Below are 25512 nucleotides of genomic sequence, written 5' to 3' on the forward strand. Positions count from 1 at the left end.
TTGTACTTAGCAAATTAAAGAAGGCCTGTTCCAGAGCATGGGATAGTATCTAGGCCTCCAGGGACCATTGCCGTCTCATTCAATTAGGGCTCCTGCATCCCAGAACCCTCTGCAATCTCATCTCTTCTCTCCATTCCCCTCCCCCTCTTTCCCTCCCCTCCTCACACTGCTCACAGCTCCTCCTGCCTGGCCCTCCATAACTGATTTAGGAGCACTGAGGGTTATTTTTATCCCTTCAGTCGGGGATGTCACTAGTGATGCAGAAACTAACGGCTGCTAAATCTTCTCATACCAAACACTGATTTAATGTCTGCCCTGCTGATGAGACGGACTGGGGCTTATCTTGCACAACATCAGCTATTTGTCTTCATGTCCTTTTTGGTCTTCTATGGTGCGATGGCAGATGGATAAAGGGCAATTTACACACACTTCCTAAACCCATCTCTCTTTGAGATGAGAGGCCTTTATTAGAAAGTCTTTGGCTAACGCACACACACACACACACACACACACACACACACACACATACTGACACAGCAGCTTAAACTGCAGCTGATGCAGTCTTTAGAATCGCACAGGATGTCATGCAATCTGTCCTGAGGGAAAAAGGTTCTAAGAGAATGCTGAAGCAGATATGGTGGAAGTCAGTGTGAGGACTTACGTGCTCTGCTGCTTCTCTCTTTGCGTTGTAGGTGTCCAGGTGTTCCTGCAACTCCAGCACACTAAACTTCAGAGTCTCCAACAGTCCACAAGAGACCAGCTACAACAAGACAGGACACCACATACATTAACCAACAACAACAGCCGATACGTACAGAGCACATGACACAAAAATATCTACAGTAGGACCCACATACACATTACTGTAAAATAATGTGAACAACCTAAAGATTATTCAAAATATTTATCAGTATACATTAGGGACGAGCAAGTTGAGTCGACTAAACGTCAGCACCCTCACTAGTCAGCACCAGAATAACTAATTGGTTAAATGAATTATTTATATTTTTAGACGTTGGCCCTCGATGTCTGTCAAATGTTATGCTTAAACTGCAACACAGACGCCAACTTGCCAGTGCTGTAGCCCTGATTAATGGGCCTGCAATTCTCGCTCTACAACCTTGATTGAAACAAGCACAGCAAACAGATAGCCTCTCGTAGAGCAGCACAAGAAGGCAGTTTTTAGTTTGAGAAAATTGAGACAAAAAGGAGGGCTGCTAACATTTGTCACACTGAGCAAACCTAGCTACATTGTATAACTGCAGTCATTTTTTTCTGAGTGTTATCTCACTTTAAGACTAGTCAGTTAGTCTGAATTTTAATTTCTGGTTAACCCACAAGGACATGAGTCTCCTAGGAAAACCCCTAGAATTTAACAACAGGGGTTGCAATGGAATTATGATATTATAACTGAAGTCAAGCTTAAAGTTTAAAAATATCTGGAAAATAAGAAAATAAGACAGGAGCAGGGTAATTGGTTTGGATCTCAGCAGCTGCAGTTCAAGTTATTTTTAAGATTTCTGTTCTACCAATATGTAATTACTGCAGGGTTTGAACACTCACCAATTTTTTAATAACATTGTTTTTATTCTGCCAGACTGACAATTTTATCGGCATGTCAATTACGGTTTTGATTGAAAAATCGTATTTAAAATGATTGCAGACAACCATGCATAACTCTCTCACCGTCTCTGCATCCAGCAGCACTGTGGGGCACTGCGAGCGGGATGTCATGACTTCCAGGGAGCTGAGGAATTGGTTACCCATTCGCTGGAGCCTTTCCCCGAGAAAGCGAACAGATGAATGTGTGATGGAGCCAAATTTCCTCTGAATGTTCTGAAGAAAACAAAGAGGAGAATGAGAATGATAACTAGTAAACAAGGTTATAGGAACAAAAAAATAAAAAAGAGAAAAAAAAGAGAAGGCATTTACCTGAAAGAGTCTGGAGAACACGTGGAACGTGTAAACAGCAGAGGAACCATCTGTGTCTGACAACATCTGGTTGACATGGCAACGCCAAGCATCTTCCTCATTGTCATAGGCAACAGGCTGGAACGCTGCCAGGATAGCAGAGAGGAAGGGCGAAGGGGGCGGAGAGGCCTGGATCTCTGGGAAGCAGTCTGCGTCACCTTCATCTTGACTGAAACACACACGGGGGCCAATAAGCTACAATCCGACATGTTCTACACTCCCCCAGTCTACACTGAAGGACAAATGTAAACACACACGCACACACTCGTCATCCTCTCCATCTGCAAGTAAACAACCTCACATTACTCCATCTCTGCCTGCCTCACTGCAGATTTTGCTGCAGTGTTTTGAGAGCTCTAATCTACTGCAGTGCTGTAGCATAACAACAACATTTGAGCTACTAGCATATTAGCATCATTCTAACATCTCCCTTTCTCTCACACACACACACATTCAGATACTCACAGGCCTGTCGGACCAAACAGCCTGAAGAAGCAGACAGAATATAAGTATCTAAAGCCTGCGCTGCCGAGCGCTGTAGCGGACACAGTCTCTGTCCTCATCCTCACCCCAACTATCGCTTCTCTTTCCCTCACTCTCTCCCCTCGTCTGTAACTCGGCTGTGCTGCAACTGCTAACAGCACTAGCGCACTGCACTCCCATCCCACACAGGACTGCAGAGAGCTCTCTATGAGCCTGGCATCCACACACACAATCACACACACTCTCTTCTGCACAACAAAGGCAGCTCCCGACCTGACAGAGAAGTTGTTTTTATCTTCCTCTCTACCCACTCACATAAATCCTGGCACAGAGAAAAACACTAAACTGCTTAGTGACCTGCTGTTTTCAGACAATCGCTCTGAGTACAACCTACTCAAACACGTGCCTATAAATCATGTGTGGCTCAGCTAAGTGAAGATCTTGAGCACAGTGATGTATGGAAGCAGAAGGCTAAGTATGTGTGTAAATAAGCATTGCTTCAGTGTAGTTAAAAACTGTGACTTTACCACTTCGACCAGAATTGGCCCACCTTGAAGAGGGACTGTTTGAATGTGGACCACTGCCAGCCCACCCTGGCCCTCCTTCATGGTTTCAGCCCACTCGGGAGCCACGCCAAGAAAGACATTACTCATCGTGCCAACCTCAAAAGCCACACACTATGGTCCATATACCTCAGTAAGAAGCAAAACACCAAACCATTGTTTTGCCCCCCTGAACAGACTTTTATCACAATAAAAAAACTGAATAATAATAATAATGTTGTACTTCTACACTCATTAAAAAATAACATAAGCTCTGCTACACAGCAGACATTGGTTACTTCAATGTGTGACCTTGTAAAAACCTCAATGTACTGCTGTGATTAATTAACTTCCAAGCAAACGAACAGTGTGATCAATAAATCACAATCCACCAATCACTGACTGAGCTAAACTGACAGATTGGATGCATCTCATCCCATGCTTCTTTTGGATTACTGTGATACATTTCAGACAAGGCAGTTCCTACTTTGTCCATTATTCATCTTAATTCACAATTTTCTTTCAGGCTGGTCCAACACTAGAGGAACATTTAGGGCTTTATAGACATGTTAAAATTTCAGACCAGATTGGAGCTCTACCAAATACTTTTAATATCTATTTACAGCTTTCTATCACTTTTGTAAAAATGAAACATGTTTGATATTTGCAACAGAGACAGTACAGCCAGCAGAAACAGGATACAGCCCACTGAACAGTTCCCAACAGGATACAGCTTTCTTATGAATTAAATTTCCAACTCATCTCTTGCTTGTCTTTTAAAATGTAAAATCAACGTTTATCCACCCCAACACCAATCCAATATACAGAAGCCATGTGTGTAGTTCTTTGCTTGACTGAGACATCTGCTTTGTGTGTTTGTGATATAAAATGTTATAAATTGGTGAAGCCTTCTTTAAGTCTATCCTAAGTTAGTAAGTTAACTTAATAATTCTAAATCCGATCATGTGCACTCGGCCAGAAAGAGAAAACCGCAAATTTCACATTATTGTGGGATGCAGTCATGTATGACCTATCAACAGGCTCAAAGCAGATGCATGTGACGCTGTTACATTCGTCTCTGACCATGAAGAAAATGACAACAACAGTAAACTCAAGTCATAGTCATGTGAAATGATTCTCTAGTAGTTCACATCTCTTTTTGGTGGGTCCCATCGATATCAGTTTGTTTACATGATGTTTAGAAAGTCAATTTATTGTGCAAGTCTGACTTAAACTGGACTTTCAAAATACATGTTTACATTTTAATCCAACTGAAATCGTACTAAGTTGAATTTCTCAAATTGGAGCGAACACACATGGATAATGTTGATGGGGGTCGACTTATTATTGCTTGTATACACCTTGATCACCCCCAAACTGGCCTTTAGGCGTCCTGAGCATGCGCAGCAGTCCCTGCATTAGACTTTGACCCAGAAGTTAACCAGTATGAATACCAATAAAAGGCATGAAGAAAAAAAAGGTATGAAGGGAACGACTTGGCAAGTGCTCGAGCAGAACCACACATCTCTATACAGATGAGGAAGCACAGTTTATGATGTGTCAGACAAAATGTACAAAGCTGTGAAGTTCGACACACAATCAGTTGGCTACTTGCTAACTTGTTTGTCAATTGTTGGGTATGTGATGCAGTAGGTCAACAGATGAAGGTCCTGAGTTACTAGCTTAAAGGGGGCTTATCACCAGCTACTACAGCCAAGTTAGACATACCAGTACAAGTTGATTTTCCCTTTACTGCATGTAAACTGGGACAAGCTTCAAGTAGCCCAATGAGACAATTGACTGTAGCTCAACTTAACTGTTCATGTAAAAATACTAAGTGTCAAAAGACATTCAGAAAACTGAATTTACAGATAAAAAATAATTACATAGCACTGATAATGAATCATGGATCATGATATCTTTTCAGATTCTCTGTTTAAGATGGGTGCAGGTCTTGATTCTAAACAGTCTCCTTACCTGGACATGCCAGAGAAGTCGGCCTCCTCTTCCTCACAGCGCTCATCGAGCTCCTTCAACGCCTGTGTCACATCTTCCTCCCACATAGACCCACAGGTGCTGTCCGGGTCCAGATCCACGTCCGCCTTTGTCTCAGATGGCATCGGCAGGGGCAGATTCAGGGGCAAGACAGTTTGGGGGTCCTCCTCAGAGAGGGACCCTGGTGGAGTGTCTATGGCCGGCGGGGGAGGGGGGGCAGGCTCCAGGTCTTCGTGAGGGTCCTGGATCTCCTGGGGTTCCTGAGCATCCTGTGAGTCCGGGAGGTCACACAGATCCTGGGGATCAGAGGGCAGAGGGGGGGCGCTGCAAAACCCTGTGTCCTCACTCACGCTGCTGCTCAGCTCGTCTGCCGCTGTCATGCTCACAGCGTCCTGTAAAATAAGCCAGAGGGGGGCGCTCAGGAGCAGGTTAACAGATCAATTATATAAAAACACATTAAAATAACCTTTTTTTCTTCAACAGTTATCCCCTGGTCGTTATTACAGCGGTTCATCTTAAAATCAATTTGAGAACACAGTTTCCATTCTGAATCTCGATTACAGATTGAATTAAAACCGCTATAACCTGCACTTACACTCACATGATAGTTTCAATGATACCAGAGGGACTTTTAAGTCAGCACTTTTTTACTGTCTCCACTTCCCTCAATATCCCCTCTTATGTCTTCCTGTGAAAGCTAATGTCACTCATGAGAAATTTAAGAAATAAAGAAGAATCACTAAAACAGAAGTCACTGTTAATCAATCAATGAAACGACATTAAACACCCAGCCTTAACGCTAATAAAACAATAGCAGCACGGTGGAATAAGTTAACAGGGTAGCAGATGAATGAGATGTACTGTACGCACTCTGACGCACTGATTCATGATCTGCACTCTATAACAACCCCTAAGTGACAGATGGTTTTAGTGCTTTAACAAATCACAGAACAGCTGTAATTAACATTTAACAAACAATATCTGAACAGCCACCATCTCCGACTCAGACCCAGGAAAATCCACATACATTCTGCATGTAAAGTAGCCATGTTGATGTAATGGAAGAGAGGGGTATGTTGATAGCACAGACACGGGCCTCTAATTAAGATCCCTTGTTTTTCCCCTGTCTTCTGTTTTTATTTAAAAGTCTAATGCATCGGGAAAAACTGAGCATGGCAAGCCGCCAGTAACTCATAGAGACAGCCGCTATATTACAGAAAGCTTTTAGAAGTGGCCGTGGCCATCCTAGAGGGAATGAGTAAGAGTATTGATGGTTTTATCTGGGGCTCATTACACTAAGAGCCGCCGGGGCTGTGATGGGGGAGATGTCCTTGGGGTGATCTTGAGAGCGTCAGCTGGAAACGAGTTGCTAGAAAAGTTACATCAGTTCAGCTGGGATAACATTCCTTAGGCTTTGATAGATGCTGATATTGATGCTGCTTTATCATACTAACAATCTATTGATACTGTTTTATGATATTATGATATTAAACTCCATAATGCTCTGCAAAAACAGACATGACATGAAAAGATGCAGAGTGATATACCAGTTTAAATATAATATGTAAATCATGTTTTATTATTTAGAAGGCTGCTGCTTTACTAAAAATGTCTTTAGCAGTGGTTCTCAACTGGTGGGTTGGGACCCGAAAGTGGGCTGTAGAGCCATTATGTATGTCTGGAATTTTTTGTTTTTGCAAAAGTCTACAAAGCACTTTTTAAACATTTTTGTTTTGTTCCATCTCTTTGTTCGGTCACATTTTGTTCCATTTGAGGTCCAAACTGCACTACCAGTATTTTTTTGATTAAATAAATCTGAGTGGTGGAAAGTTTTCAGAATGTGGGGCATTTCATCTGTTATAAAAGTAGGATTGTCCACTAGCATTTCAGCAGGCTTTGACTCAGCACAGAGAGATAAAAAGTCTGAACACATAATTAACACCTGTTTTATTCCTGTAGGTTTTAGAATATATTTAAAGATTTAACTGATGGCTTTTATGGCTCTCAATGGCTGTACTCCAAGATGTATTTCAGACCTGTTAATAGCATACGAGCCACATGTATGTCTAGAGTGTTTGCTGTGAAGGCTCCAAATCTGTGGAACTATTTGCCCGAAGAAATCAGGTGAGCTGAGTGATTGAATGATCTCTATTCAGTCTCTTCATAAAACATACTTTCATCGGCAAGCCTTTCTGGATTCATCCGGATTTTCCTATAAATTAATTTGTTGTCTTTAATATGTTATTTCTTAATCCTAGCTGTGCTTATTCTTTGACCACCTGCTTGTTTATTTAGCTGCCTTTGTAAAGCATTTTGAAACCTGGATTTTTAAAAGTCTTGTCTTTAATGTCCTTTTACATGCATATGCATGTGAGCGCAGTTTACAATCCACAGCAAGACAAAGTCTATAAAGGCTGATGCCATTTTTGTTTCCCAAGTTTCTAGTCAGACGGTACATGATGGTAACACAAAGAGTACTTTATCTCTAAATGCTGGCTACCCTGGAAGCCCCAAAAAGTTGTTAATCGCTCTCAGAGGATATCACCATCACCACCCAACACCGCCTATGACTCTTCCGCCCTGTTAGTAACTGAGCTAAAGAGATGCTCTATAAGGCCCCGTGTCCACCTGGCGTTTTTTGCGGGCAGAAAAGCCTTGTCTGTGTGCTCAGGAGTGTTTGCATGAAGCGTTTGTGCTCTGAGAAGAAAAGAGTAGCACGTCCGTCCTGTCTCTATGACAACAGTTTGTGGACAACGCCCGCTGTATGACCAACACGGCTCAGTTACTTTTTACCGCATGTTTGATATTTGAGATCCTTTTTTAACCTAGCAGACACGGAGCGAAGAGGATGTGGGTACAAGGTAAGAGGCTAAAATACGGGGAATATCAAACATTTTGAATAGAGCGCCCGTGTGATGTCACCTTGAGCGCTCGCACAAAAACAGCAGAGTGCTTGTAAAAAAGACGCTGGGCGCTGCGCTTTTCATCCAGGCGGCCGCTTTCTGCTGTGAACGCTCCCTACCCATTGAAAACAACTGATAAAGATGCTGGCGCTGAGGAAAAGACACTTCACCCTGAAACTTGACATTTCTAAATCCAAGATTATTGAATATGGCCTTTAGGCAAATAAATACCAGGTATAATATTGGGCATTTTGAATTCTGTAAGATTTTCAAAGTAAGTTGAAATGCAAGTCCAGACAACAACATAATTTACTCACCATTGTTAGTAAAAGTGATAAATGTCAGTAGAAGGAGAAGAAATGCTTTTGCTTGTTAATACAGTTGCAAATTAAAGAGGTTTAAATTGGCTTGACTGAATGCATCACTTGTTGAGGACGTATACTCACACATGCTTCTGCCGAAGGTTAAACAGCTGGTGTCCATTTCACAAGTGTTTAATGGAGGATTTAGTTGGAATGGTCAGATGCTGTGTTATTGGAGGTGAGCAGTAACAGCTAACCTGAGGTGAGTGTTTTTTTTTTCGTTTCCCCCTAAATCACATAGCAAGCAAGCTGAGACATACATGCCATCCCCACCGCATGACTATAAACACATATACCATTAAAAAAGGGACTAGACTTCAGTAACCACAACCAGAGCAAAGCGTTAGAGCAAGTGCTGCTAGATGGAGTTAGAAGCAGCAAGAGGAGCACACATGGTCTTCCCCCGAAAACAGGCAGACACAGAACCAGAACTTTTACCCCCCAATCTGAAACTCCCTGAAGTTAGCCCTGATCTCCTGTCTACAGAGAAAAGCCAAGAAAAACAGCATAAGCAGTGAAAGGTTGAACAGAAAGGCAGAAGGCGAGCTAGAAAGCACCCGAGCACCACAGTTTATTGCTGCTCCCGATTGATCCCACCTCAGGCAGCTGGCTGCTGGCACTGTCTGAGTGGGCCATCTCCAAAATGGGGCTATCCAGACGGGGAAGGGAGGGTAGAGACGGTAGGCTGCCTGCCTCCTCCGTCAGGGCGCTGCTGGACGACTCCTGAGACTGCTGCAGAGAGTCCACATGGTTGGATGCTGTGTCGTCGGTTGCAGAGTCACTGTTCAGCTGAATAGGAAGACATTAGAACAGGTTAGCATCTGTGTTGCAGCAAAGCAAAGACACAAAACAAAATGTGAGAAAAAACAGCATCACCTGGTTTTATTTCAACACAGAGTGGAATCAACTTAATCTAAGGGGATTTCTTAAAATGGTTGAGGGATTTTTTTCTTCTTTCAAATGAATCTCAAAATGTTTGTTGTATATCATTTGGCCACTAAATGCCTGTTTTCTCTTAGAGTTACAGTGATACTGAATTTACTCTAACATTACTTATTTTTGCACTGGTTTCATGTTCATATGGATTCAACAATAATGTTTGTGTCTTTTTATTACAGTCGGACAAAACAGTAACATGAACCATGTTTTTGCATCAAGCAGAGCGTGTTTAGTATTTTAGTCTTCCATTCAATTGATTCAGAAATTTTACATTTATCCAGGCAAGAAGTGAAATCATGCCAACATAAATAAAATCTTCTACTTCATTCTTCTACAATCCTGCTTCAGCACACACATAGTGCTGCATGCTTATTTCGTCTAGTGTTAAAGAATATTACTTATTCATATATATATATATCAAATATCCAGTAGAGGCAAAAGCTCATTCTCTCACCGTGCACTACCAAGAGCAAGAAGAGCAGAAGAAGAGAAAATAAATATATATCCCCATTAGACCGAGGTAAAGCATTAATGTTAACGGCATTGGCAGCTTTTAAAAGATTCTGCTGCAAAGCAAACCAAAGCAAAGAGGAGAAGTATAGACGAGAGCAGCCAAACTTGTGAAAAGTGAAAAGGAACATGCTGTTATTCTGAATTTTGACACTTGCCGTACTTAATTATCACAATTTAATTAAATCTAAATGATGAAAACTCCATTTCTACTTGTCTTTTTCCTAAAATCAATAATCTTTGGGATCTTTTTTTGGGATAATGTCCAACAAATTCTGGGGGGGGCGATTATCCTGACCTGTACTCATGGAAATATAAGAAATGACAGCAGCATTAATTTTAGCAGTGAGAGGAACAGGGGCTGAAGAGGGGGGGATCTACCACCAGCGAAGAAGCAAGCATCTAGCCCCTGTCCACACCTGCAGCAGGTCCAGCTCAGAACGCACACACACACGCACACCATGCCAGCGGGCTGTGTGAGGAGCATGGTGGGGCGGATTTGGGGCGGGGGGGGCAGGGGGGGACCCTGATTGGGAGTGAAACTTACAAGGCCAGAGCGGGTGAGAATCTGGCTAGCGCTCAGTACCTCCTCCTCAGATGATTCGTCGGTGTCCTCGTGGTTGGTGAGGTTGAGGCTTGGCGTGCTGCCGGTGAACTGGCATTCCTGCAGAGACGGCGTGTCCCCTTTGTCCATGCTCTCAAGGGAGCGGCGACGCACCCCCCAGTTGAAGTTGTCCATGCTCTCCCCCTGCAGGATGACCAAGACAACAGCAGTGAGAGACAGCCAGGGGAAAGATCTCACAAAAGTGAACACAAGCACGAGACAAACACAATGTATACAAACAATCCACAAAAACACAACACGCATGAGTGGGTGATCTTTTTTTTTGGGGGGGGGGAATAGAAAAGTATTTAATATTCTAAAACTATGAAGAAGGGGCTTTCACAACCGGAGTAGCAAGAATTTTCAAGCAAAGCGCACTACAGCACTTTACTCTATGACAATATGAGACATGGGGGGCACTGCAGAGGAAAGCGCCTCTAAGAAGCTTTGTGGCCCGTACACTTACCTGCAACTCCTTGAGGCAAGAGAAGAGAAGGAATACGTGTGTTAGTAGACATAAGACTAGTTACTACACAGAGACATGTTTCTACTACAGCAGTCAGGACAAAAAGACAAACAAGACACAAATGTTGTTAATTTGGAACAACACAACTAGAGTCTGAGTGTTGGATAGTAGAGATGACAAAGTATTAGAACTGAGCATTGAAATCTGTCAGGGTGTGTAATGTGTATATTTACGGATGCTTTATGCAAGTAGTTGAGCTGTGATGGGATACCAGAATTTTGAGATATTTGTTATGATAGTAAAAATCAAAGCATGTTGATACCTGTATTGACACCACAGCAACAAATATAGAAGTCCTAGATAACGAATAGTGGTTCATTTCTGGTTTTCAATTATCAAATATTGCAGGCAAAACTTCAGCAGTGATTAATTCCTCTCCCACACAACTGTCTTATGTCATAGATGTAGTTTCTATACTTTTTTAAACTATAGATCATTCAATAGCAGAGGTGGTTTTGTTTTCAAACACATTATCAAAGAAGTGTCAAAAACTTTAACAACCTCAGAATCCACTGCCAACATTTCCACATTCATCCTAATATATCATCTTTAGTATTTTTCTTACATGTAGGGTGACTTCCTTTTGAAACATACAAAAAGCCTTTTTTTGCGTGTGTGTGTGTGTCAGTGTTAATTTTCACCTCGGCATCCTCCAACTCCACATCTAAGAAGTCAAAGTCCTTGAAGACACCAAACTGTTGCTCACTGCCCGTATCTTCTCCCTGCACCTCCTCTTCTCTGACCACCTCCTCCACTGTGGGAATGAGACTGGTCTGCTGGTCTGCTGAGTCAAGATCCTCACTGGATGAAAATACCACCTGGCATGTAAAAAAAACCACGGAGACCATTAGTTGTCACATTGTCAAGGACAACTGTTGTATATGCATAAAACATTTCAATAAATCACTTCAAATTAAAATTCAATCAAATCACCCACAGCAAAAAGACAACACAGTCACAACATACAGTGGATTTATCAGTGGATTTACAGAGACCTTGTCTGAGGCTTTAGAGTAGGAGAGGAGTCTTACAGATGGATTTTTGGGAATGCCAGACTCTGGGCCACATAAAGACAGCACATTCATCAGCCTCTCCCTGGTTCTTCTCTGTAACAAGAACACATGAACACAGTAAGAAAACTAAGTGTTGTACTTCCTGTAGCGAGAGGGAGAGAGTTACAGTGTAATAAAGAGAAATATGTAGAGCAACACTTACAGCTTTTGTTTCCACAGTTGACAATTAACATTTATAAAAATATATTTCACAAGTGCCATGTTTGTTCCCTGATATTCCTGATGCATGTGGCATTTAATATCCCATATTATGCTTATTTTGACCTTTCAACTCTGTGAAACAATTAGAGCAGCTCAAAAACTCCTTATTTATCTGATACCTGCATCAGTAAAAACCCTCCTTTTAGCTTCTGCCTGAAACGATATGGTTTCAGCTGCTGTCTCTTTGAGCCACATTTAGTATGGACATCCAACATTGTAACATTATGTACGTTTTAAAATGGTGATCAGCATCTTAGGTCAACTTTAAGAATTGTATGGTGTTTCAAATAGTTAGTTGAGATCTTTTATTTCTGAACCACACAATAAGATTCAGACACAGAAGAAAGAATGGAGGCAGCAGTAGACGAGCAGTTCCAATGTTTTGTTGGATAAAACTATTGTTTAATTCAATGAAGACTGGTGGCTGTGAAAAGTTAAAAGCATCTTACCTAAGACACTTAAAATTAAAGTCTGGGCCTGTCAAATACTTTGATAGGACCCCCAAGGATTACGCTACAGCCGGTGTAGCCTGCTTCACAGCTGGCAGCTGAAGCAATCTACGGGAGCAACTGTATCTTTAAATAATTTACACCCAAAGATATTAAAAAGCACAGGTCAAAAAAGTAAGTACCTGGGTTCTACATTATTCATTTTTTGGTTTTTTTTGGATGTTGTTTTACTGTGTGAGTCAGTACCTGGGAGAGTTGAGGCCTTTTCCAGCTCACTGGGACGAGCCCATTGGAGTTAGATCCGGATGATGTGGAGGACGTACTCCTAGTCACAGCAATTACCTGTGGCTTTCCATTCCTGCCTGCTGCAGTACGCTGGTCACCATACTTATGCCCAATGATTGGTGTCTGCAGTGTCACACAATGCCGGTTAATAATCAAATTAAGCAGAGAGTAGTGTAGACACAAGACAAAGCAGTGTACTGATGATTTACTGGAGAAGGAAGAGACAAACCTCTGAGATGTCAAAGTGGAAGTCCAGAGTTTTTCCAGGCAGTTCCTTAGAAGAGTTGTTAAATATGCGCGTAAAGGCAATTTCTGGAGAGCCACATGATTCAGTGCTGTATGAGCGCTGCACATCGTCTGGAACAACGAGGCTGGCAGAGCGAGACACAACCAGCTTCAGAATGTTTTGGGCCTCCTTCCAATGAGGGCTCTGAGAAAAACAAGCACAGAAATATAATGAATCCATTGTGAGATATGGTTGTGTAGGTGTTTCTAGTGAACGCATGAATGTGAATGAGCATATTTCCCTCAGAAGGCCAAGCCTTCCCCCTACACACATCAGCTGTGGACTCGGTCTCTGAATGCATTTGAGCCTTTGTATCCCTTTATTCAAAGTATGGCCCATCTAAAATGTATGGAAACATCAAAAGGATGCCTAGAAAATATAACTCCCAGTGCACACCAGTGCACATGCAGGGTATAATGTATACACACCAGCTGAATGCCTTCTACAAAATGCAGCTCTGGTTCTGAGCCGGCAGAGAAGTGGCCTGAGGCAGGAACATTAACACAGCTGTGACATGCAGTTTTGAGTGAGGAGCATTTAGTGCCCTGGGTCAGCATGGTGAAAGGCTTCAATAAAGAACCGAGGCTGCATCAAAAAGGCCTCCGAACCTGACCCTGTAATATATGGTATTCTTTTTTATACTCTATTGTGGTGCTATTTATGGACCAGATCATGTACTGACATACATCAGGCTGTAGGTATAAATGGCTGTTACTATAGTTACTATATAGTCTCTGAGTAAGTACGAAGAAAAACAACATTTAACAAGTGACAGCACTGATTTTAACATGTGATCAAAACTGTCAGGTCTGTATAATATTTTTGACAGGCCAAACCTGCGCTGCATGAACAGAGCGGACTCTTAGATGGATGTTATTCAGCAGAACATTTGGGTGAACTGATCTGCATATGCAGTGAGGCTTGGGAATTAACTATCAATATATGACAATAGAAATGGCTAATTCAAAAATACACAGCACTTCCCATGCAAAATAAATAATAATTATGAAATAGATAGAAAATAAGCAGAGTCCCTTTTTAGAGAGATGCTGCTTGTAGTTTCAATGGGAGTGTGGGGGAAAACGTCTATATGTGCTTGATTGAAGGCTCTCTCTCTTTGAAAACCATGAACATAGTCAGTTATGACAAGTTTCATCAGAAAGACTGGCCTTACAATAGATAGGAAATATATTTATGTTTAAAGGTAGAAAAGACCACAAAGTATTTGAGGATCATTTATTTTAGATTTGGTTGAGCAGAAAGATGTTGGTAAAATGAGGGAAACTTGAGGTGTGTTATCATATTTGAAACACCTGAATGTAGATGGTGATAGATCTTTTGGTTAGTGACGCTGTGTTCATGTAATATGTGAACCAAATGTTTCCTATTTGATCCAACCACTGCAAAACTGTATTTGATTGTTTCATGCTTATGAACAATTCTGTTTAGTTGGAGATGTTTCATTTTCTTTTTTTATTTAGTTGTTGTTATTGCCATTTTTATGTTTTATACTGATATTCCTCATGTAATCAACATTTCTGATTTAAATATGTGAAACAATTAAACATTTTGTATGCAACAAGCTAAGGCTCACTTGAACGTATTTCCCGATGATTTTCATGATCTCCAGGTTAAACTGTTTGACGGGGGCTGCTGATAGGTCGATGTGACTCAGCAGGCTGTAGATGATCTGCAGCAGGGACTGCTGCATGCTGGGAAGGCCCTTCTCCAGCAACTGAGAGAAAAAGTGCAGAAATCGGCACGATTTAATCTCTGTGTATTTTCAACAGGCAACAAGTTTAATGTAACATCCGACGTACCTCGGCCAGGTACGTGACCAGGTTTAAGGTGATCTCAGCGAAGGCATCGTGGAGGTAGCGACAGACCACATTGATCCAGTTGGTGCTGTCACGGGAGTAGCTGTGTGTGCTGTACAGACTCATCATGTGAGCCAGGTTTGAGAGTGTGGCAGACTTCTCCTCTGCACACAACTTTGCTATCTTATCAGCTGTCTCCTTACAGAAAGGAGTGGGGCTGTCAAAGTGCTGGATGAGATGTGGTAGGAGGCACAGAATGTTCAGAGGAAAACCTGCAGACATGACAGAAAGATGGACAGAGAATGGAAAAGGTCATGTTTAGTAAACTGATGAATACAACTAATAACAGAGATGCAAATAATATAGTGACAAAAAGATGGACAGAACCAGGACTTACATGATTGTAATTAAATCTGTCTCGAATTAGAGGAAAGAAAAGTCTATTTTGGTATAATGCCTGTGGTTTAAAATTGGACATGTGTTAATTATTGAGGGGTGTACTAGCATCACAAAGTTTGGGAATTGTTCCAGTATATTACTGGAGCCACCCAACAAACTGTTAAAGGAAGAATGTGCAACATTTTACACTTAAATACAGCAGGAATCGAGTATATCCTCTGTAAATATTTCTCTGACGCATGACTGTGTACAATGAGTGTGACACGCGAGTACCACTGTCTGTGATGTTGTCTGAGCTGTATTTACAGCGTGTTTACAGGGACAGGACGGCCAGCCGACTCATCCCCTTGCGTATAAAAGCTGTTTAAGTGAGGGACTAGAGAAATGAAGAATAACAAACAAACTGTACTCACTGCTTATATGAATGACACACAAGTGTTTTTAGATCATGGTCATTCCCTGTAAATTTACATGCAATGTGAAGCCATGAGCTAACTAAAGAGCGCTGCCATTAGCCTGCTAACACAACAATGCAGCTCGAGACAAGGACAACTCTGTTTGCCGCTTGCGCTTAGTGCTGAATTATGGTGCATTCCAATTCGATAACTCCTTTGTGCAAATGTGAGTGAACAGAGGTTGGAGGTGTGTCGCTGTCGAAGAACGGAGGATTCAGTGTGGTGCCAAACAGCAGTTTGTTTTGGTTTCATGCTGGTGCTCAAGGGCGATATCTAATGGATCAAAAAGTTTAACATTCTTCCTTTAAGTCTGCCATGTGAGTATGATGTTTTGAGTGCTTAACAACATTGGAAAAAAGACATACTCTAGAGAGATTAACTTTTAGTTTAACAAAAACAAACTTGTTTTAATAGTACTGTTTTTCTCCTTTAAAGAAAATACAAAAAAGTTGATTCTATGATGAAGTCAGCTGTAGGCACTTTCTTAGTCCTGCACACTTACCTGCCACTTGTGAGGGGTCTATCAGCGTTTGTCTGGACACACTGATTAGTTTGCTCAGCAGGTGGATGGTGAGCTCCTGAGTAGAAGCAGAGGTGAAGCCCTTCAGGAAGAGCTGCAGCAGGCCGGGGAAGCTGTACCACTTCAGCTTGGCCTGAACCTTCTCCAGACGTTCTCTGCTGTCCGGACGGTCCAGAGGCAGCTGACCCAGCAGCTTGTTGAGCAGCCGCAGAGCCAGCAGGTACTCAAACTCGTAGTCCGACTCGAGCAACGAGGTGGCGATCCAGAACACGGTGGCCATCAGATTCGATGGGTCCACGGGGGGGATGGCGTCCCCTCCTGGACCCCCTCCGCCACCTAATGATGATAAGCTTCTTGTGCGTGCCAGGTTTCCGTGGCTACCGCTGAGTCTGTCGGCTATATCTAGGGTGTTACTCCTTCGTCTGTCTCCTTTTCGTTCGCACATCAGGCTGGCGCGGAGAGAGTTGCTACGGGTGTGGGCATGATGGAACAGGCCGCCGTTGTTCGTGTTCAGTTGGCCTGTGCTCTTCCTGTTTGCAGCAAACTTTAGACCCAGCAAGTGATCACGGCTAGAAGTTCTGTAAATAAATAAAGACATTTTAAAATGAAATATGCATTTAAGGTAGAATGTGGTTGAGTTTAATTTACCCGTTATTTCCACCATATGATCGTGATTCTGTATATTGTGTTCTACTTTGATTGACCAGATGCTTTGTGCATTTTCTTGACCGACTTCCTGCCCGGGTCAATCTACTCTGTTTAGCTTGACACTTGCTTGCAGCTAGCTTAGCGAAAACAGACTTAGTGAGTATTTGTAACAGGGCACAGTGGAGTAGCACTGCTGGCAGACCGTGACAAGTGCTGTGGAAACAGAATCATTGCCTCGAGTGGGACCAAACAGCACTGTGCAGAATGCGGCGCACACAGACTATGTGGAAGTTGCATTAAGAGTCAGACACAATAAAATAAAAAGATGATTTAAGTAGAGGGACTTACTGAGCTAAGGCAGTGAGGAGGTCATAGTTTTTGACAGTGTCTGCCAGAGTGTCAATGCCTGACTCAAGTGTCAGGAGGAGCTCAATGACAAAGCCCTGAGGGAGAAACAACCAAGGGAAGTTTGTCAGAACAAAACAGATTACTCCAAAGCCATGCAAAAAAAAAAAAAGCATGTTCCATATTTCAGTTAAGTGACAAATTGTGTGTTGCCGTTTCTGACCTGAGCCTCCTCTCCGGGGTCCCCCACAGTCTCCACTAGCCGAGAGAGGATGTCGGACAGTAAAGCTGGGGTCAGAGGTTGTTTGAGCGCCCTGAAAATCTGGAACGAGCGACCAGCATAGTGACGAGAAGAGCACGACAGGGCTGTTTGTAAAGCTACGTCACTCAGCAATGACTCCAGTTGGAAACCTGCAGGGATGCACATAAAGGACATACAGGTAAAGATGATCAAATCCATCTAAAACATGGCTGAAAATTCAAGCTAAAGTCAGTAAAAAAAAAAAGTCAGCTCTAAAGCATACGAACCTGATGGGGATTGTTTGAAGACGGTCACTACATGTCTGACAAAGACACTCAGCTGGTCAGCGCTCTTTATGTTGGGATTCTTGGGTGACACATCCTCATGGTTCCAGAGCGGGCCTCGCTTTCTAAGAGGAAAAATAAAATCTTAACGTCAGCCATTGGGATTTGCTGAAACCTTAAAATTACACAACACTGCAAACCCCAAAATCAAACCCATGCAATGTAAAAATACCCAGTCCTGTCAGACACAGCTGGAAGCATGAAAGCAAGTGATTGAACAGTGTTTCAGTTAAATGTTGCAAAACAAATTAAACTCTTACATAATGTACAGGTTTGGACAAGTAACTCAGTGACAGTAAGCGGCACAAAAAGTGTCTCATAAAAATGCCTTGTTCAGGCAAAGAGAGATTTTAATGAAACAGTCTTCTCACCTCGAGGTGATGAACTCAATGAGTGCTTTGACCTTCTCGTCCTGTTCAGCTGTGGCATCCACCTCACTGAGGAGCGAGGGGGAGAGGTGGGACAGAGTGGTTCCACCCGCCCCGAGACTAATACTGGATGAGGTGGAGCTTGAGCTGAGGCCAGAGTCTGTCATTGGAGATGGTTGACAGTCTGGCAACAACTCCTGCACTCCTGTAGAAACAAATGAAACACACTTTAAGTGACATGGCCTCTGAAGAAAAATACCTGAATAGTAATATTTTATTTGGATTGTTGCTGCCACCCAGTGTTCTGCTTTGGAAATATAACAGATGCGCTTGCACATTCTTCACTCTCCTTTTCTCACTATGTAATGTTTTTAACTTCAATTCCTTCATTTTAAATGTAAACCTCTAATACTTAATTGATCCACCAGGTCCTACAATGTTACATTTACTGTTAAAGAGGGGCTTTAAAATCATTCATATCTCTGGAACACATACAAGGGAAAAGGTTATGTTAGTGAAGAAAGCATTAAAGAACATGTTTTTTTTCATAATTATTTCCTAAATAAACACAAAACCTAATGAGCCAAAAACAACTTTCAATGAAGGAACATCAGCAAAAAAGTCTTACATTGAAGGGTTTAGTTATTTTGATTTATCAGAGCAGATGGCACAGAGATTTTCCATAATTGTATTTGAAACAGAAAGACCTACAGGTACATTGTTATGAGACTATTAATACTGATTGCCATAATTATTTTTATTTTAGATTGATTTAAACAGGATTATTAAATAACCTCCCCTGCTCACTGCCGCCCCCTGCTGGTTGTTAGCTCTCAGTTTATTTACACTGCATGCAGTCATGTAAAAATTCCTCAATGAACATTGATTATTGGCATGATGACAAGAAATACAGAAGCATTAGGTTTCCTTTGCAAAAGGAATAAAGGCTGTAGCCGTTACAGTTTTTATCTTAAAGGGATTTAAACATGCTTATGCAAAAATGATGCTTAATCCTCCCCTGCAGGCAGTCTGTTTTAGACCGAGTAGAACAAGAGCTCTCTTTCTCTTTATTGTGCTTTTCTCGCACATTTCTAAGCTCCAAAGCAGAACTGACCTGTGAGGTTGAACTCTGGAGCTGCAGGCTTCACAGTCAGGACCCTCGGCTCGTTATAGTCTCGGTTGCGCAGAAGCACCATAGCCACAGACTGGACGTTACTGTTTGCTCCCTGAACAACCAGCAGATGAAGGAGGAGACGTTTGCAGTGCTCGTAGACTTCTGGGTGCTGGTGATCAAAACCTGCAAAAAAAGAAGGGATTTCATGAAGTATGAGACATCAATTAAACACACTCCTCTTCCTGTATTTTTTTGAAATTATGAATATGTTCATTTGCATATCTACCTATAAAAATTGCATGTAGCAACAGGTGCAGGTAGGCACTCCACTCCACTTTGACGCCATGGTCAACAATGAGGTCTGTCAGCAGGATGACGGCAATGTTGCATCTTTAAAAAAAAAGAAGATAAAATTAGATTACTTAAGTAGATGACACAACAGTATGGAGCAAAAGGAGATGAAAAGGTGACGCATGTTGCACCTATGGAGAGGTACAGCAGGTGTGTTTGTTTCTGGCAGGTAGTCCACGAGAGGAGACCAGCAGCCTCCTGTGGGGGGGAAGGGAAGAGGCTCCGGCCGGTTGTGATCCATCACTTTCAAACGCCAGTTAGCATAAAGTGGCATGGAGTCACCTAAACAAGGGAGAGGGTTAACAGAAATGATGGTGGGAAAGAAATGTGAATAGCGTTTTGTTTAGTGCTTCAAAGGGGTTTGATATTCTCACTCTTTTCTTCCTCGTAGGATCCTCCAGAGCTGCTGCTGTAACGAGACTCCAGACGGTGGTGCTGGCGGTTCAGGTTACTGTTCAGACCGCTGTAGATATCCAGGTGGGTGTAACTGCAGAACAGATGTGCAAGAGTTAAAAGTCAATTCTCATCCACAGCATCGGCAAACATATCTCTGATTAAAAGTACATTTTCCAAATACAATTTGAAGATCTGACTAAATCCAAAAGGATTATAAAGCAGCTGTTCTTATTTAAGCTATTCCTCACAAGAGTTCAACCACACATACAAACAGCAGACTGAGACTTTCAAACAGAACTACAGAAAAAGAAGAGGCAATAAGCAAGAAAATGCACTCAATAAAATTTAAATATTTTTAGTGCTTACAGTAGCTGCTATATTTGAATCTACGCTGCAACAGGCAGATTTTGTTGCTAGAAGCATTTTGGATGGAGTGCAAGAATTTCATTTCAATAACAATCTAAGAATGCATTTGTGAAATGCCTACACACTTTTTGTTTTGCACAAATCGATAGCTGCAAGCTCAACTGAGTTTACAATGAACCTGCAAAAGACACTGATAGGTTTTACATAAGTAGGCGATCATTATTGTTAGACTAATGGATTGTGCTTCCTTTGTTAAAGTAAATCACAGCTTTTTTGTGTGAGCAATAATTCATTTGCATGGAGCTTGAAGCAACACGTGGGTGAGCAAAGGGAAGGAAAAGCTCTCTTAGCGTGGAGTTAAAAATTCCATCACTCAACTCCACTAACAACCTCTGGTGTCTAGTGTGAAATATGAGTCCTGAGATGCATTTCAGCTTGTACCTGTCCTCCATGTTAGAGTCTTTGATCTTGCCGTCATGATGACCTTCATTTCCTGGCACCATGGTATTGCTGCTGGAGGTTGTTCCTGAAAGAGCGAGACACGATACTGTGAGAATCCAACATTTAAAAACACAATATTCAGCATTTGAATCATGGCTAAATTATTTACCTGAGGTGACTGAGGGGATCTTGTAACTGGAGGAGATGCGGTAATAAGGGGGGTTATCCATGTGAGTGACCGCCGAGCTGACAGGATCCGTCAACTCGAGCTCACTCATCAACTCCTCCAGCAGCTGCATAGTCTTATCTCTGCCCAGGTAAACGACCACTCGTTTCACCTGAGGACACACAGAGTACAGTCAGATACATGAGATACATGAAGAGTAAGCGCTTACTGCACACATTTGGATTCAGTGCATGACATAAAGATCCTGTGACTTACATAGGGCAAGAGGCTGGGGTCACTGCTGACTCCTGACATACTGATGAGGAAGTGCAGAATGATTTTGAGGTTCTTTGGCCAGCTGTCTGCTAACGTGGTCCATACATTCTCAATCTCCGACCAAGCAAACTCATCCCCATACTGTAAAAAAATATATATATATATATCAGTTTCTCTCTTAACAATTCCAAAGTTGTTCTTTCCACTTCAATGTGTGAATGAGTCAGATTGCATCTTGTGTCTCACCTTTGCAGTCATGAACATGAGATTGTTGAGCACCATGGTTGTTGCACGCGGCGAGCCCCAGCCCTCTCCACGGAGCCACCTCCTGCTGTTGACCATCATGATCTCCCGCTCGTGCACATCCTCGTCCTCCTCGCCGCTGCCGCAGTCCTCCGGTCGACGTACAGTCGGCTTGAAGTCAACGAGCTCCACGTTGTTCATCCACGGCAGGAGGTAGTGTAACATGACCTGACGACCACCAGGATGTGCTGTCTGGATGCGCTGGCTCACCTCTGGAGCAGGAAGGGAAAGAGGGAAGATGTGAGATAAAGCTGAGTCTATACCATTAAAAAGTAAAGGAGTGCATTGCCTATAAGTGTAACTAAGGGTGGTTAAAGCACTGATTGGGCTGACAGTGCTCCAATCTGGCCAGCAGGAAACAGGTATCAAGCATCTGAAGTGATCAGTTAATGAACACTGAGTTTTTCTTTCTCCCTTTACTCTCTCCACAAATTCTGGATTTCTAGTCTCACTCTGCACAAAGTGCTTCTTGAGGCTGACCAATGTCCACCTCTGGCTAACCTCTGAGAGGCACCAACTACCAGCAGCTGTATCAGCTGTGGAGTGCCTGTCTATTGATATCCTGCAACAGCGTATTGAATCCAGAATAAACTGATTTTGTTCTTATTTAATTGCAATAAATAAGAGTTCAGATTCATCAATTATGATGCAATCATAACTCCTGCATTGTATGTTTCTGCACCAAACAAAAAAATGTTTTCACTTTTAGTCTTAACATGCCTTTAGGCTGCAATATTATTCAGATATTTGTCAAGATTTGTAACAGGTGATCACTTCTGTCCATGCTTATGTGAATGTATATTATCATCTAAAATCTAAGTGTTCTGATCACACAGACAAAGATACCTGCTGTCACATGCAAGTTCAATTAAGACCATTGACTTTCTGCATATTTCAGCATGTTTCTATGACAACAGCAAGCTGTAACAAACCTGAGAAGATGGGCAGAGTGAGCTCGGGGTACGTTCTTGCAAGCTCCTCAGACAGCTGGTAGTAAGACACAGAGTAGAGGTGTGGCAGCGGTGAGGGAGGGGTCAGGATACCATCTGTTCGCAGGATCTCCAATTTGTGGGCGTAACGGAAGAGCTTGGGCTCCAGGATCTATTAGTTTCATGAACACAAACAATAACAATATATATTGTAATTAGAACATAGAAAAAGCAGCTGTGGAGTGGCTACATTTAGTGCAAGACAAGTGTTTGAAGAAATGATTGTGACCTGTAACAGCTGCATGGCTGCCTCGTAGATGTCCCTGGAAGAATCAGCGGCCTTGAACAGAATCAAGTTCAGCAGCACCACAGTGTCAAACTGGTAATCCCTGATAGAAAATGTAAAGCCAATGCAGTATTTAGGTCACAATTTGACGACTCTTAAGGAACAAATAAACTTGCAGTAACAGGTTGAAGCTTTGCAATGCGTAGTACCTGTTGTGAAAGACATTAGCGATGGCCCTGAAGCAACCTGCAGCCACACGGCGTGAGCCGGTGTAGCAGCGGTCCACAGCCCAGAACATGAGGTTGCTCTGATCCGGGTTCAGCTCCAGCAGCAGCATCACCGCCTCACAGCCCAGCTGGTGAACCTGAAAGAGACCACACAGCAGATGTAAGAAATATGGGCTCACTTCTCACAGCAGTCATTACACAATCTTGCAAGTTTTTACCCAATCGAAATGTCAATATTCAGTGTAGTTTAGTGTAAATAGTGAATTTATAAATACATTTTAAAGCAGTGTGCATTTAAAACAACCTGGCTTTAGGACTACTAAAATGGACAATGCAACTTTGTGATCAATATATTGCAGAAGTTAAATACAGATTACCTAACAAAGTTCCTTCAAATTTGTTTGCAAAATTACTCAAAACATGTACATAATATCTTAGAAATACAACACAATGAGCATTAAAATGATTTATAATATGGTCAATAAAGGTTATTGATGATGGTTCTATAAATTAATAATAATAATATTTTTTACTTTATTGATCCCGCAAGGGGAAATTTAGTTTTTAAGCTCTAACTAGTGAGATCCCAGAATGCACAAAACGATGATTGAATCCTAATTGATTACTGGTAGCACACTTTCATTGTTTTGCACTTTTTCTGTATGAAAAGTCTATCACTGCCCTCTTGCAGTACTTCAGACCTCCACTGGGTAGAGCTACTGCAATGTGTTTAATCTGTCTGCATAATTTAAACCTCAGTAAAACTTGTCTGTTCAGCCTGACTGAACCAGTTGCTTCTTATAAAAATGAATACAATGGTGGTTGACATTGAGAATAGTATGGGACATGTTTATGACCTTGTAAAGGTTTTATGAGTTTTGATGAAGATCCAAATATGGGGGAGTGTCCTCTGCATGTAGGCTAATATGTCAAACCTTAAAGTGGTTAATAATCTGTTTTAGCTTCAGACATGATACCTTCTTTTTTATACTCAAGACATTTGTTTCAGCGCTCATTCATATCTCTAATATCCAGAACTAAAGTGTAACCTCTAGCCAGGCTATAAAATAGTGATAATCAAAAATGACTGAGCTGTGTTTTTCTCTTCACCTTCTTGTCCTGAGAATCCAGGATGTTGTCTAGCCACTTGTAGAGGTAGCCATCGGAGGAAAGGCCAACATTGTCAGCCACAGGTCCACAACACAACACTGCAGACATGGCCTGAAACAGAGAGGAAGACGACAGCTATCAGTTAAAATAGATTATATTGTATGCATGTACATGCATGTCTTTACTTGTGTTTGTGTGTACCTTTAGTGCACAATACTGATGGCGGTTGATCTGCATATTTCTGTCACTGTAGCGGTCCAAGGGGGTGAACATGATGCTGAAGGGACCGGCCCAGTGACTGAACAGCATGAACAGACTGTGTCTCAGTGACTGCTGGGGGAAGATGGTCCTCCTTTGATGCACTGAAAACAACAAGTCAATACAGAAGACATAATGCTTCACTCCAACTTTAGACATTTAGAAGATATAATCTCATAATTTACAGAAACGACTCAGCAAATGACTAACAAACAGGTGTACCTGGGACATTCTGAATGATGTTGGCCACCAGAGCACTGAAGTGACAGCGGATGTCCTTCAGTGTGTCAGAGTCCTTGTCATTTTCAGCCTCGAGCAGCTGCCTGGTCAGATCAACATACTCCAGCAACGTGCTGTTCAGAGAGTGGCTCTCTCCATCCAAGCCACCACTGGCTCTGTAGGAAGAAAACAAACAAAGGATTATCTTAAGAAGATAAGCTAAAAGAAAACTAAATCACTTTTATGATGCAGTCAAAGTTTGTTGTGGATCACATACATCTGACTGATGACACCAGCATCAGCCAGCAGCTCAAAGATCCGGACCAGCTGGACTCTGAGGATGTCGCGACGCCTGCGCCGCTTCATGTTCTGCAGATTTAAAACAGCAGAATTTTAACTCGGTACATTTTCTTCTGTAAAATACAGACATTTGTTGTAAGTTTTGAACCAACTGCACTTACTTCAGGTCTTCTTTCTAGAGCTTCTTTTATGATGGGATTTAGCTCCTCTATCAACTCTCTGAAGAATGGAGACGTTTCGTTTTTAATAAACAAACAAAGTTTAAAAGGTGTACCAAGGTGTTTATATACAGATCAGTCTGAGTGCTGTTTACCTGAAGGCCACGGGGTTGGTCCTGCCAAGCCCCAACACAAGAGACTCTGTGATGTCCATGCACTCAGAGCGCATCATAGGAACGATGTGTTTGAACAGGGAGGAGGGGGACGGAGTGCCAACAATCTGTTAACAGACAAAGTCTGCTTATCAACATCGGTTGTCACTATGTTACACAGAAATGTATTGCAT

General features: G+C 42.1%; 1 protein-coding gene across 8 annotated transcripts in view; it reads right to left on the minus strand.

The window, feature by feature from the left end:
- Positions 1–25512, minus strand: part of fryl (furry homolog, like) — a 70889-nt gene that overhangs the window by 8298 nt on the left and 37079 nt on the right. For 5 of the 8 annotated variants that reach the window (XM_065956173.1, XM_065956176.1, XM_065956171.1 and 2 more), the window contains 34 exons: positions 25322–25446; positions 25170–25227; positions 24986–25077; positions 24712–24884; positions 24433–24593; positions 24232–24342; positions 23104–23258; positions 22898–22997; positions 22612–22780; positions 21623–21891; positions 21377–21517; positions 21104–21272; positions 20935–21019; positions 20106–20218; positions 19863–20013; positions 19667–19770; positions 19381–19563; positions 18270–18471; positions 17842–17963; positions 17537–17724; positions 17317–17411; positions 16303–16898; positions 14950–15218; positions 14724–14864; positions 13073–13273; positions 12805–12966; positions 11867–11941; positions 11477–11653; positions 10253–10453; positions 8854–9045; positions 4974–5383; positions 1933–2140; positions 1687–1836; positions 662–760 (listed from right to left, as the gene is read on the minus strand). In XM_065956173.1, coding sequence (XP_065812245.1) covers positions 662–760; positions 1687–1836; positions 1933–2140; positions 4974–5383; positions 8854–9045; positions 10253–10453; positions 11477–11653; positions 11867–11941; positions 12805–12966; positions 13073–13273; positions 14724–14864; positions 14950–15218; positions 16303–16898; positions 17317–17411; positions 17537–17724; positions 17842–17963; positions 18270–18471; positions 19381–19563; positions 19667–19770; positions 19863–20013; positions 20106–20218; positions 20935–21019; positions 21104–21272; positions 21377–21517; positions 21623–21891; positions 22612–22780; positions 22898–22997; positions 23104–23258; positions 24232–24342; positions 24433–24593; positions 24712–24884; positions 24986–25077; positions 25170–25227; positions 25322–25446 — 5847 coding nt within the window. Of the gene's footprint in view, positions 1–661; positions 761–1686; positions 1837–1932; positions 2141–4973; positions 5384–8853; positions 9046–10252; positions 10454–11476; positions 11654–11830; positions 11942–12804; positions 12967–13072; positions 13274–14723; positions 14865–14949; positions 15219–16302; positions 16899–17316; positions 17412–17536; positions 17725–17841; positions 17964–18269; positions 18472–19380; positions 19564–19666; positions 19771–19862; positions 20014–20105; positions 20219–20934; positions 21020–21103; positions 21273–21376; positions 21518–21622; positions 21892–22611; positions 22781–22897; positions 22998–23103; positions 23259–24231; positions 24343–24432; positions 24594–24711; positions 24885–24985; positions 25078–25169; positions 25228–25321; positions 25447–25512 lie in introns of all 8 variants that reach the window. The other 3 variants (XM_065956170.1, XM_065956175.1, XM_065956172.1) reach the window with 1 other exon arrangement.

Source organism: Labrus bergylta, chromosome 6, assembly GCF_963930695.1.
Source record: "Labrus bergylta chromosome 6, fLabBer1.1, whole genome shotgun sequence".
Taxonomy (NCBI): Eukaryota; Metazoa; Chordata; class Actinopteri; order Labriformes; family Labridae; genus Labrus; species Labrus bergylta.